A 14,399-nucleotide genomic window follows, 5' to 3' on the forward strand; every position below is an offset into this window, starting at 1 on the left:
AGGTTTTACTCCCTCGATTCCAACAGCAATTTGGAGAAAAAGGGCAACTTTTCCTTGAGAGTTGTAAGTTTGATACATCTATCGACATAAATAGAACAAATATCAACAGGGACGATAACAATTTTTGTTTAATTGCTTACCGATGCAGTTGTCTCCGGTGAATGAGTAGTTGCCGTTGTCATGGTAACCAGCCCTGCACTCACAGTGATACCATCCCGGTACATTTACACATCGGGCGTGTTTATGGCACTGTATGATGCCTTCGACGCATTCATCAATATCTGTCTCGCACAAATACAGAGCACGTATGAGGAGCCACTCTTTAATTCCACATCACACATAACTGATACAAGTTATGATTTCTATGTCTTTCTCAGCATGAAATACAGTAACTAGTATACTTAATATAGAATCAGAATTGCATAGCCTCATAAACATTTTGACTGTGTTTGTTTGGATCCAAGGGCATTTGCTGGGACTCAAAAGACAAAATAGGTCCATTAAGTTCTGATTGATGTTACAATCACGCTCCTCCTTACAAAGATTATTTATCAAAAAGTGTTTTAACATTTTAATGATCCATAAACAGGCTCCCGGTGACTCCAGAACTCTCACCTATCATTTCTCATTTCAAACCTCTGCATGACCAACTGAGTTGTAACCGTAAAGCTCTTAATTTCTTATCATTCGATCTGTGCTCCTCATGTTTTGCTTTACAAATGCATCACCTTACAAATTATCTCGAGAGAAAAAAATGTTGAATTTTATGAAAAGCTGTGTCTTGGAAATTTCCAATCAGTCAAATTCAATATTTAAATTGCCATTTTGTTTAATGTTGCTTGCACAGAAACTGGATGACTTAGTGATCACCCAGATAAACATTAAAAAAAACCTACTGTGAAATTGAAATGATTCTTATCTTAACACTAAAACTTGTTGGTTTTTTTATTCGAGAAAGACGACTGTGGTGTTTAACCTGTCGTCAGATGAGGTAGGAGGTTGAGAAAGAGATCCCTTGACAATTTGAGCTGATGTGCCAGCTGCTGTGCTACTGCCAATATATCTGTATTGGAAACTAGCAGTCCAGCCAACTGAGCTAACCAGGCCCCATGCTGAGTGATGCAAATGTTACAGACTTGTCTTTGTGACTGAGGCACTAGGATCCACCATCAACTTGGATGGGGATGTATTGAGGAGTCCCCTCTTCCAGTGAGTTGTTTAATTGTCCATTGCCACTTCATGACTGGATGTTGGATGTGATCTGTTGGATGTGAGATCACTTTCCTCTGCCCATCACTTGCTGCTTATGTTGCAGGTATGCAAGTAGTCCAGTTTGGTGACTTCACCACGTTGACACCTTATCTTCTGGTATGCCTGTCGCTGTTTCTGGTGTGCTCTTCTGCACTGTCTGTTGAACCAGGGTTGATCCCCTGGCTTGATGGTAATGGTTAAGTGGGAGAGATGTCAGGCCATGAGATGACAGATTGTGTTGGATTCTGATTCTCCTGCTGTTGATGGCCCACAGTACCTCATGGGGCCCGGTCCTGAGTTGCTAGATCTGTTTGAAATGAGAAATTAAGAGGGCTAAAAGGGGTCACAAAATATCTTTAGCAAACAGGGTTAAGAAAAATCCCAAAGCTTTTTATTCATATATAAAGAGAAAGGGTTGGCCCACTCAAGGACAAAGAAGGAAAGTTATATGTGGAGTCAGAGAAAATGGGTGAATTTTCTTCATGAGTACTTTGCATCGGTATTCACCAAGGAGAGGGACATGTTGAGGTTAGTAATAGATCTTCAATTCCTCTAGGTCAAGTCGGCATAAGGAGGGAGGAAGTGTTGGGTATTCTAAAAGGCATTAAGGTGGACAAGTCCTCAGGTCAGATGAGATCCATCCCAGGTTACTGAGGGAAGTGAGAGAGGAAATAGCTGGGGCTTTAACAGAAATCGTTGCAGCATCCTTGAACAGTGGTGAGGTCCCAGAGGACTGAAGAATTGCTAATGTTATCCTCTTGTTTAAGAAGTGTAGCAGGGATAATCCAGTTAATTACAGTCTGGTGAGCCTGACGTCACTGGTAGGGAAGTTGCTGGAGAAGATACTGAGGGATAGGATCTATTTACATTTGGAAGAAAATGGGCTTTTCAGCAGTAGGCAAAATTGGTTTGTGCAGGGAAGGTCATGTCTTACCAACTTAGTAGAATTCTTTGAGGAAGTGACAAAGTTGATTGATGAAAGAAGGGCTGTAGATGTCATATACATGGACTTCAGTAAGGTGTTTAATAAGGTTCCCCATGGTAGGCTGATGGAGAAAGTGAAGTTGCATGGAGTCCAGGGGGTACTAGCTAAATGAATAGAGAATGGCTGGGTGACAGGAGACAGAGAGTGGTAGAAGGGAGTTTCTCAAAATGGAGAACTGTGACCAGTGCTGTTCCATAGGGATCAGTGGTGGGACCACTGTTGTTTGTGATATACATAAATGATCTGGAGGAAGGGGTATAGGTGGTCTGATTAGCAAGTTTGCAGATGACTCAAAGACTGGTCGAGTAGCAGATAGTGAAGGGGACTGTCAGAGAATGCAGGAGAATAAAGATAGATTGGAGAGTCCGGTGAAGAAATGGTAAATGGTGTTCAAACCGAATAAATGCGAAGTGGCGCATTTTGGAAGATTCAATTCAAGAATGAACTAAACGGTAAATGGAAAAGCCCTGAGGAAAAACTGACGTACAGAGAGATCTGGGTGCTCAGGTCCATTGTTTCCTGAAGGTGGCAACGCAGGTCGACAGAGTGGTCAAGAAGGCATACGGCATGCTTTCCCTTATCGGACAGGTTATTGAGTACAGGAGTTGGCAGGTCATGTTACAGTTGTATAAGACTTTGGTTCAACCACATTTGGAATACTGTGGACAGTTCTGGTCGCCACATTACCAAAAGGATGTGGATGTTTTGGAGAGGGTGCAGAGGAAGATCACCAGGATGTTGCCTGGTATGGAAGGTACCAGCTATGAGGAGAGGTTAATTGATTAGGATTATTTTCATTAGAAAGACAGAGGTTAAGGGGGGACCTGATTGAGGTCTACAAATTCATGAGAGGTATCGACAGGGTGGATAGCAAGAAGATTTTTCCCAGAGTGGGGGACTCAATTACTAAGGCTCACGAGTTCAAGGTGAGAGTGGAAAAGTTTATGGGAGATATGCATAGAAGGTTCTTTATGCAGAGGGTGGTGGGTGCCTGGAATGAGTTGCCAGTAAGCATGGTAGCGGCAGGCATCATAGCAGAATTTAATTCATATCTAGGCCTGATGAAGGGCTTTTGCCTGAAACGTCGATTTTCCCGTTGCCTGACCTGCTGTGCTTTTCCAGCACCACACTCTCGACTCTGATCTCCACTCTTTACTTTCTACTAGACAAATATATGAATGCGCAGGAAGCAGATGGATACAGACCTTTAGAAAATAGGTGATAGATTTAGATTGAGGACCTGGATCAGCGCAGACTTGGAGGGCTGAAGGCCTGTTCCTGTGCTTTGTTCTTTGTTCTTTAAAATTTATCCTCTTTAGCACAGTGGAGGGTATTGTTAATATAAAGGGAGATCTTTGTCTCTGTAAGAATAAGCAGTGATCACTCCTGCTGTTACTGTCTTGGAGTTTAGAAGGATGAAAGGGAATCTCATTATAAATGTCCAGAAAACTGAGAGGTCTGGAGAGAGTGCATGTGGATTTGATATTTCCACTAGTTAGAGAGACTAGAACCAGAGCACGCAACCTCAGAGCAAAAGGACACTCTTTAGAACTGAGATGAGGAGGAATTTCTTCAGCCCGAAGATGGTGAATCAGTAGAACTCATTGCCACAGAGAGGGAGTGGGGGGCGGGTGGGGCACATCATTTAGTGTATTTAAGACAGAGATTGACAAGATTTTGAGTAGAAAGTAGATCAAAGGTTGTGGGGAAAAGGCAAGAGAATGGGGTTGAGAAACAGATCAGCCATGATCGAACGGCAGAGCAGAATCAATGGGCGGAATGGTCCAATTTTGCTTGTATATGATGTGGTCTTGTGGATAGAAGTTAGACTACTATGTTCAATGTATCTTAGCATGGGACGTGGTAAGTCCAATGTTTGTTGTCCGTCCTACAAGGCCACTTGAAAAGGATCTAAAAATCAACCAGTGTTCTGTGGGTCTGAGTTACGTATAGGCCAGACCTATTAATGACAGCAGATTTCCTTAAAGAGCATTAGTGAATCAGCTCAGAGTTTTTTTTTACAATTAATGATCATTTCATCACTCCTGGTATTCAATTCCAGATTTTATATTCTCACAAAATTTAACAGTGCAGGTAGAGGCCATTTGGTCCATCGTACATGTACCCACGCTCTTTAGTGCCATTCTCCTGCTTTCTCTCCGTACTCCCGCACATTCTTCCATTTCAAATCACAGGCCTCCCTTGAACCTGCCTCCATCACACTCTCAGGCCGGACATTTTAGGCCTTAACTACTCTCCTCATGAAGGTTCTGTCTTTGTGGAGCCCAGGGGAGAGGTTCCCCTCATTCTCTCACAAAGGGTTTCATCTCCTCTCTCTGGGACCACACCCATATCTTCTCAACCATCACTCCCCTTTCTCTCTAACCCATGCCAATCACTGGATCCTCTCAAACCTCCCCTCCTGCCTCCCCGAAACCTCCCATAATGATCCCTGACTGTCGTGGAATATTTCATTAGTACCAGCTACTCATAGAACATAGAACATAGAAAAATACAGCGCAGTACAGGCCCTTCGGCCCTCGATGTTGCGCCGACCGAAGCCTACCTAACCTACACTAGCCCAATAACCTCCATATGCTTATTCAATGCCCGCTTGAATGACCATAAAGAGGGAGAGTCCACCACTGATACTGACAGGGCATTCCATGAACTCACAAACCGCTGAATAAAGAATCCACCCCTAACATCTGTCCGATACCAACCTCCCCTTAATTTAAAGCTGTGTCCCCGAGTAACAGCTGACTCCATACGTGGAAAAAGGTTCTCATGGTCAACCCTATCTAAACCCCTAATCATCTTGTACACCTCTATCAAATCACCCCTAAACCTTCTTTTCTCCAATGAGAAAAGTCCCAAGTGCCTCAGCCTTTCCTCATATGATCTTCCTACCATGCCAGGCAACATCCTGGTAAACCTCCTCTGCACTTGTTTCAGTGCCTCCACATCCTTCCTATAGTATGGTGACCAAAACTGTACACAATACTCCAGATAAGGCCGCACCAGAGTCTTATACAACTGCAACATGACCTCAGGACTCCGGAACTCAATTCCTCTACCAATAAAGCCCAGTACGCCATATGCCTTCTTCACAGCACTATTTACCTGGGTGGCAACTTTCAGAGATCTGTGTACATGGACACCAAAATCCCTCTGCTCATCCACACTACCAAGTAGCCTATCATTAGCCCAGTAATCAATCTTCTTGTTACTCCTACCAAAGTGAATGACTTCACACTTAGCTACATTGAACTCCATTTGCCACCTTTCTGCCCTGCTCTGCAACTTATCTATATCCCGCTGAAACCTACCACATCCTTCTTCGCTGTCCACCACTCCCCCGACTTTCGTATCATCCGCAAACTTGCACACCCAGCCTTCAAGCCCCTCCTCCAGGTCATTTATAAAAATGACAAACAGCAATGGTCCCAAAACAGATCCTTGTGGAACACCGCTAGTAACTGCACTCCAAGATGAACCTTTACCATCAACTACTACCCTCTGTCTCCTTCCAGCCAGCCAATTCCTAATCCAAACCTCTAATGCACCCTCAATGCCATACCTCCGTAATTTTTGCAGTAGCCTACCATGGGGTACCTTATCGAACGCCTTGCTAAAATCCATATACACCACATCTACTGCTTTACCCTCGTCCACTTCTTTAGTCACCTTCTCAAAGAACTCAATAAGGTTTGTGAGGCACGACCTGCCCTTCACAAAACCATGCTGACTATCCTTGATCACATTATTCCTTTCCAGATGTTCATAAATCCTATCCCTTACAATTCTCTCTAAGACATTGCCCACAACAGAAGAGGGACTCACTAGCCTATAGTTACTAGGGCTGTCCCTACTCCCCTTCTTGAACAAGGGGACCACATTCACTATCCTTCAGTCCTCTGGCACTATTCCTGTACACAACGACAACATAAAAATCAAGGCCAATGGCTCCGCTATCTCCTCCCTAGCTTCCCAGAGGATCCTAGGATAAATGCCATCAGGCCCAGGGGACTTATCTATTTTCACCCTTTCCAGTATTCCCCAGATCTCTTCCCTACATACCTCAAAGCCATCCATTCTAATCACTTGTGACTCAATATTCACATCAGCAACAGTGTCCTGTTCCTGAGTGAATACTGACAAAAAGTATTGATTTAGTGTCTCTCCAATCTCATCTGCCTCCACGCACAACTTCCCACTACTATCCTTGACTGGACCGATACCTTCCCTAGTCATCCTTTTATTCCTGACATACCTATAGAAAGCCTTAGGGTCTTCCCTAATCCTACCAACCAAGGACTTTTCATGTCCCCTTCTCGCTGCTCTTAGCTCTCTCTTCAGATCCTTCCCTGCTACCTTATAACTCTCAATCGCCCCAACTGAACCTTCACGCCTCATCTTTACATAGGCCGCCCTCTTTCCTTTTACAAGGGATTCCAATTCCTTATTAAACCACGGCTCCCTCACAAGACCCTTTCCTCCCTGCCTGACTGGTACATACTTATCAAGGACACCCAATAGCTGCTCCTTGAACAAGCTCCACATATCATTTGTGTCCTTCCCTTGAAGCCTACTTTTCCAATCCACACATCCTAAGTCATGCCTCACCGCATCATTATTTCCCTGCCCCCAGCTATAACTCCTGCCCTGCATCTCTTACCGTGTGAAATTCTGCTCCCACCCATTGACTAGTTCCCAATTCCTGGCTGTTTTGGTCGGGAGAATATGCCCCAGAGTTAAAATAGTGCAGGACTCTTGCCTGCCAGGATCTGAGGTCTTGGTGCTTGCTTCAGATGTCATAATTTCAATGTCCACAGTGGGCAGGCATCAGGGCTGTAGGCAACTCTCCAGGGGAGACAATGGCCTAATAGTACTGTTCATCCAGAGACCCTAGCAATGTTCCAGGAACTTGGATTTGAATCCCACCACGGCAGATGGTAGTATTTGAATTCAATAAAAATCTAGCATTATGAGTCTAATGAAGATCATGAATCTGTCGACTAAACTGATCTGGTTCTTTCAGGAAAGAAAATGCTACCCTTACCTAACCTGGTCTATATCTGACTCTAGGCATTCAGCAACGTGGTTAATTCTTAACTGTCCTCTAGGCAATTAGGGTTGGGCAATAACAACAGCTCTCAGTGAATTTTCAAAAAGTGTACAAAAGGACAACTAACTTTATTCTGACCTATGTCAGAGCATCGCACATTGTCATCTAAATTTAATGAAAGATGGTGCGGAAACTGCGTACCAAGAACATAAAATATCTCGCTTCCTAAATTAGAATGCTCCTTAATAGAAAATTATTCCGCTATTTTTGAGTGAAGGGCACTTCTTTCATTCTGTTAATTTAGAGTTAATGAGCCAAATTTTGTCATCAAAATAGCTATAAAACTACTGCTGCTCCCCATTATTTAAGAGCAAATTATACAGGGCCTCAGGCAAGGAACAGACGTGGTTGAATGTCAATTTCCAAAGGTTTTTCTCCAAGTTACTGGATCTATGAAAATTGTACAGCATTATCGGCTTCAGCATTGACATAGGGTAGAGTACCACAAAGTTGCACAGTTGAGCAGAGCTATATTTGCCTCTGTAGTTTAATCTTGTCATTAGAAGTGAAGGTACTCTTTATGTGTTGTGCTAAGTGTTAATTAAATTCCAATCAACCTTGCTGTGTCAGAAAACAACGAGGGGACAAGAGGGAGGAAAACCAAGCTAGCAATAATGGATAGGAAAATGGGAAAGAAAAAGTGGAAAGCAGAGGAAACAAAGACTAACAGCAAAAATACATAGAATGAAAAATGTGCAAAACCATCGAAGAGACAAGGCCAATTATTCTATGTCTGAATGCAATAGTGTTTGTAGAAGAGCAGTTGAATTAACAGCCATATAAATGTAAACATGTTTAATATCATTGTGAGTAATGAGGTACGGCACCAGCATATTCATGATGGGAAAGGAATACCCAAGAATTTTCAATAAATAGGAAGGAAAGACAGAAAAAGAAAGGAGGTAGGGTGGCATTGTTTGTGAAAGATAAAACTAATACTGTCGTGAGAAAGGATATTAACGCAAGAAATCTAGATGTGGAATCGGTCTGGGTGGAGCTAAGAAGTAGCAAGGGGAGGTAAACATTAGTGAGAGTTGTCTATAAACCTATAGGTAAGTTGGGATTGGCTTTAAACAGGAACTTAAAGATGCATGCGACAAGGACATTAGGAATAATCATCAGTGGCTTTAATCTAAACTTGGACTGGGCAAGCCCTATTTCCATTAATATTATGACACGGCGTTTTCAAGATGGATTTCTTAAACCAGCACTTTGAGGAACCAACTTGGGAGCAGGTTATCCTAAATTTGATGTTGTACAATGAGAAGGAGATGTTTAATAAACTTGTTGTGAGATCCTTTTGAAAATGTGGCCATAACATGACAGAGTGAAATGGAACTTGAACCCACAACTTGCATACTCAAAGATAAATGTGCTCTTGAAAGAGTAATAGATTATTTCAACAAAGATCATACCTTTACAAGTTACGTATATTTATGACACAGAACTTACATAGAACATAGAACTGTACAGCACAGCAACAGGCCATTCAGCCCACGACGTTGTACTGAACATGAAGCCATATTAAATAATCCTTTCTGCCTGCCCTTGGTCCATATCCCTCCATTCCTTGCATATTCAGAGGCTTATCTAAAATTCCCTTAAACACCTCTATTGTATCCGTGTCTACCACCACTCCTGGTAATGCATTCCAGACTCCTGCCACTCTCTGTGTAAAAAACTTGCCCCACACATCTCCTTTGAACTTTCCCCCTCTCACCTTAAATGCCCCCCTGCCCCCAGTTTTCAACTCTGGGAAAAAGATTCTGACCATCAACCCTATCTATGCATCTCATAATTTTATAGTCTTCCATCCAGTCTCCCCTCAGCCTCCATCGCTCCTCCAATTTATTATGTACAGGCAGCCTACAGCTTATGAATCAGCTCCGATCCTGAGTAAGTTCATAAGTTAATTTGTAGGCAAGTTGGAGCACAATATAGTGCAGATGAAAATAGCCACTCCTAATTACGAGAAAATGTTCACACGTTGGATCATTGAAATTAATATTAATACGAGATCGCGCTTGTAAGAACAACTATTCATAGGTTAGATGTTTATAAATCAGGGACTGTCTGTAATTTATCAATTACAAATTAGCTGGTTAGAATTAAGGTAGAATAGAGTCACATTTATGTACTTGCATGCGTTCACAGAAATAGCTCAAAATTATTATTAACGACTATAGAGGGATACGATACAACACAGTGTCAGTCAGAACAAGATTGGTTCTTTATATCCTTCATGAAATTATAAGGAATAGCTAAATTATGGCAGAATATCACTTTTCTTGCAGGATTCATGTCACTGCAGCAGATCAAAATGTACTTCTCCGGTTTTCCAACCTGCTAAGGAAAGAAGTACATCTGGATTTTTATTTGGGAAGTGAAGTGGAGTGGAATAAGTGATGCAGGATTGGATAAACAACTGGGGAAGAGTGTTCACACCCATCATGAGGTTCAATGTCAGAACACAAAATGAGAATGACTTTGCAAAAGTGACAAGAAACTACATTGGGATGAGAATAGATCTGGCCCAGTTAAAGAAATAGGTCCATGGATCAGCAGTATAAAATTATCATATATAAAGTGGAAAGAGTACAAAATATATTCTCACAAAAGTATAAGGAAGAATTCATAAATAAATACAGAATTCAAAACTAATCTAAAATAATAACCAGAGGTACACTGTTGAATTACAAATAGATCATATTAGATGATATTTACAAAATACCATGCAAGGACTGTAACAAACATTAAATTGGACAAACAGGCAGAAATCTAGCCACCAGGATACATGAACACCAACTAGCCACAAAAAGACATGACCCTCTCTCACTAGTATCCTCACATACGGATGAGCAAGGTCACCACTTTGACTGGGACAACACATCCATCCTAGAACAAGCCAAACAAAGACACGCACAAGAATTCCTAGGAGAATGGCATTCCAACTGGAACTCTATCAACAAACACATTGAGTTAGACCCCATCTACTACCCCCTGACAAAAGGAACAGGAAGTGATTTCACCACAGGAAATAACATCACCACAGGAAATGACATCGCCAACCCAAAGAAACCCAAACATATAAATAGAAAGCAGGAATTATCAGCAGTGCTTCACATGAGGTCCACTGAAGATGTTACCTCGTAAGGTAACAAAATGTCTGGAAGTGAATCTTTCAGCTCAGCGAGCAAACCTCAACCTGCAAAGCTACAAATCTTCTCAAAACTCGCTAAGACCATATGAGTAAAAACTCTGAAGAATGAAGGAAATGTTATGGGAAAGTGGAACAGAATGTTGAATGGGCTATAAATTAATCTGAATAACACACCTAATATAAAAGATAGCCTGGTTTTCCATTAGGATATATAAAGTTAAAGAATAATGAAAGAGAGGAATGTAGCAAGGAGTCCAGTTGTGAAAGATAAAACAAAAGCAGAAATAGATCAAGTAAATATCTGACATTAATTTTATAAGTAATAACGGAGCTGAGAATGTGAAAGCACAAGAGACTGGATATAGAGACAGAAACTGATGAAAAAATAATCAGCAGAACTCAAAGCGAATAAAAAAAAGTCCAAACATTTCATCAAAAGCAAAAAGAATTCAATGAGGAGATGGCAGAGCCTCTACTGTAATCAATTCTTCAAAACCATAATAGGGAAGGGCAAATCAGGAAAGTGTAGACTGTAGATGAGTTAGTCTAATGAAAGTTGTGGCTGTGATCTCTGGATCCTGTGATTTGAGAAAAGAAAACTGGTGAACATTTAAAGTTGTCAAGATACTGAAAGACAGCCAGCATGACTTCATTGAAAGCATCTCATGCTCAACAAACAAAATAGACTTTTGTCTCAGGGAGAGAAACAGTTCTTTCATCATACAGAACTTGAGTATTACTGATTAAGACACATTTTGTCAAAGCTTTGTATCTTCAGGACTTTTTGCAAAAGTACAAAGTCATGGGGAAAACCAACACTCATACAGTATGAGAAAAATACTGATTACAGTTGGATTCTGGTTATAATCAGAGTTCACGTGTCAACCAATCAGCATTTTCCTCTCATGCAATCAAATGTTGGTTTTCCTCTTTAATTTGTATTCTTGTGAAATATCCTGATGAGTCTGAGACAAAAAGCTCAGACAAGGTGTGTCTTTGTAATGGATTTTTTTTCTTTGAAGAAATGATAGATTGGATAGATGAAAGAAATTTGGATTTTGAGTAGAAGTGTAACAGCATAGGTCAGACCGTGGTTGACAGTTGAAAAATAATGACTTAAAGGAAATGGGTTATTGCTCAAACTGGGGAAGGTTCAGAGAAAGCGTATGTCAAAAGGTAGTTTCAGGATTAGTTTTGTTCTCCAGTTAAGTATGTGACTGGAACAATTGTGGATTTGCAGCACCATGGGCTCAGCTGCCATACTAGCTGAAATATCCATGAAGCACTCTCCTTGTTAACCTCCTCCCTTGCCTGAGGAGTGGTGACACTCATGTTAAACCACCACCAGTTATCTTGATTCAGAGATGCCGGTATTGGACTGGGGTGTACAAAGTTAAAAATCACACACCAGGTTATCGTCCAACAGGTTTAATTGGAAGCACCAGCTTTCGGAGCGACGCTCCTTCATCAGGTGATAGTGGACGACACCACTAGCCTTCACTATCCTCTGATGAAGGAGAGTCGCTCTGAAAGCTAGTGTGCTTCCAATTAAACCTATTGGACTATAATCTGGTGGTGTGTGATTTTTAACCAGTTACTTTATTCTAATGAGAGAACAGCCTGTTGCAATTTTGATAAGACTGTAGCAATTTTGCCTTTAGCTTTTACTTCTATGATGAGGACTTGGGCAAGTCATACATTTTTCTGATGATGTAAGGACAGTGCATTTGTCAAAAATTGAGCTCAACTGTAAAGAGATATGGAAAGATGTAGACAGGCCAGTGAGATGGGAATACAGAGTTTAATGCGCTGAAGGGTGTGTAATTCACTTTGGGAGGAACTACAGAAAAACAGGAGTATATACTCAATGGAAAACATTGAATGTAGGTACTCAAGAATAAAATTCCCAGAAAATGTGACTGCAAGGAAATAATTGCACAAAACAAAACCAATGGAACTTTTTTTCTGTAAATATGGACATTCAAGAATAAACGATTCTTGAAAAACGATTTTTCAAGAAAAAAGATTTGCAATCCCTGAGGACATTTCAGGCAGATTAATTACATTGAGTCAGTTTATGAGGATGATTTCAGAGATTGGGAAAGGATCATTATCGGGGCGGGGAACTGAAAAGCCAGGACAATTTTCATGATCTTGGGGGAAAAAAAAGAGTTTGAGGCGATTAAAGAGGTTTAGAATCATGAAGGGCTTTGATAATGAATAGGAAAAGATTATTGCCTCAGGTTTAGGAATTTAATATCAAAGAATCCTCATTTTAAATTGTCATTGAGGAAGTGAGAAGTAATTTCTTTGCCTAGTGAGTTGCTGGAGCATGGAATACATAGCAATTGGGAATGGTTGGCTCAGAGCAACTGTATCTTGAAAGGGAGAACTAATTGTGTAGTTGTAACAGGGGACAATACTGGGCTATGGGCAGAGAGAGACAAGCAAGATGATTAGAACTGAATTGCTCTCATAAAGAGCTGACGGCAAACCTCTATGGTGCTAAATCTTTTTGACTCATCCTGGGCATTATGCTGGTCTCATATGCACATCTTTATGGTCTTGCCTTCGAAATGTGCAAACGTGTGTGATGATGGAACCAGCAGATAATTAATCATCTGTGAATTGTATTAACACAGTGCTGAGCCCAGTGGAAAAAGCTTGGTACAAAGTCACATAAAATTTGAAGCTTTGAAAGGTTTTGAAGATTGCCTTGGCATTTGAGAGCGACAGATTGCATGACCCTAGAAGTAAAACTTACTCAATACTTTAGAGGAGTTAACCTAACGTGACCATCGAGAAGCCTCCTTCCCAACCAGTTCAGTAGTTTTATTACATAACTCTGCCAGCAGTTGGCACAAGGCATCCTGTCTCAGAGGTAGGGACAGTATCACTGTACCCACATATTATTCTGTTTTTTTAATTATTCATTTACAGGATGACAGTATCACTGGCTAGGTCAGCATTTATCGTCCATCCCTAATTACCCAGAGGGCAGTTAAGAGTCAAGCACATTGCTGTGGGTCTGGAGTCACATGTAGGCCAGACCAGCTAAGGATAGCAGATTTCCTTCCCTAATGGACTTTAGTGAACCAGATGGGTTTTCCCCCAACAATCGACAATGAATTCATGGTCATCATTATTTTCTTAATTCCACATTTTTTTTTGTGTGGAGTACAGATTTCACTTTTTGCTGTGGTGGGAATCAAACCTGGGTCTGCAGATTAATACCTGGGTCTCTGTAGTAATGGTTTAACAATAATACCACAAAGCCATTGCCTTCCCATATGACCACCAGGAAGTTATTTTGTAATCAATCAACTTTTTCTTTCAAATCAACCTGTTCAGAGATACTATTACGGACCATTGGAGCAGGTGGGACTTGAACCTGGAACCCCTGGCTCAAAGGTAGGGACACTACTGCCACACTGCAGAAGCCAAATGACCAGGGGAAAATCAAGAGAATCAAATTGGCCACATCTGTCCTAATTTTAATTTTCATTTAATATCTAATCCAATCCATTTTCCACAGGGTGGGCTAACTTAAAAATATCCCCTTTTTATTCACAGTCAACTGAGGTGCAAAATCATTAAAGGGATCATAAGGGCAAGCTATTTTGTTGAAAACAGACCATTGATCTGCATCGTTCTCTGCATAGAAATGGCCCGACCTGCAGAGTGTTTCCAGCATCTTCTGCTGTCTTCCCAGATTTCCATTATCCACAGTGTTTTCTTTCAGCTCCAGTAAATAACGACAACTGGGATTATCCCAGCGTATGGTGAGGATGGGGTGATTGTGATAGCAGTCCATAAGGACACCAACCGCATCAGAGGAAATAACTCCCCATGTGACCCGCTAATCAGCTCATCGA

At 41.3% G+C, this 14,399-nt stretch overlaps 1 protein-coding gene across 3 annotated transcripts in view; it reads right to left on the reverse strand.

Annotated features, from left to right (window-relative positions):
• LOC140493827 (protein kinase C-binding protein NELL1-like) overlaps nucleotides 1–14,399 on the reverse strand; it is a 980,593-nt gene that overhangs the window by 90,213 nt on the left and 875,981 nt on the right. For all 3 annotated transcript variants that reach the window (XM_072592758.1, XM_072592757.1, XM_072592756.1), the window contains one exon: nucleotides 141–281. In XM_072592758.1, the coding sequence (XP_072448859.1) occupies nucleotides 141–281 (141 nt within the window). The remainder of the gene's footprint in view (nucleotides 1–140; nucleotides 282–14,399) is intronic.

Source organism: Chiloscyllium punctatum, chromosome 22 (genome assembly GCF_047496795.1).
Source record: "Chiloscyllium punctatum isolate Juve2018m chromosome 22, sChiPun1.3, whole genome shotgun sequence".
Taxonomy (NCBI): Eukaryota; Metazoa; Chordata; class Chondrichthyes; order Orectolobiformes; family Hemiscylliidae; genus Chiloscyllium; species Chiloscyllium punctatum.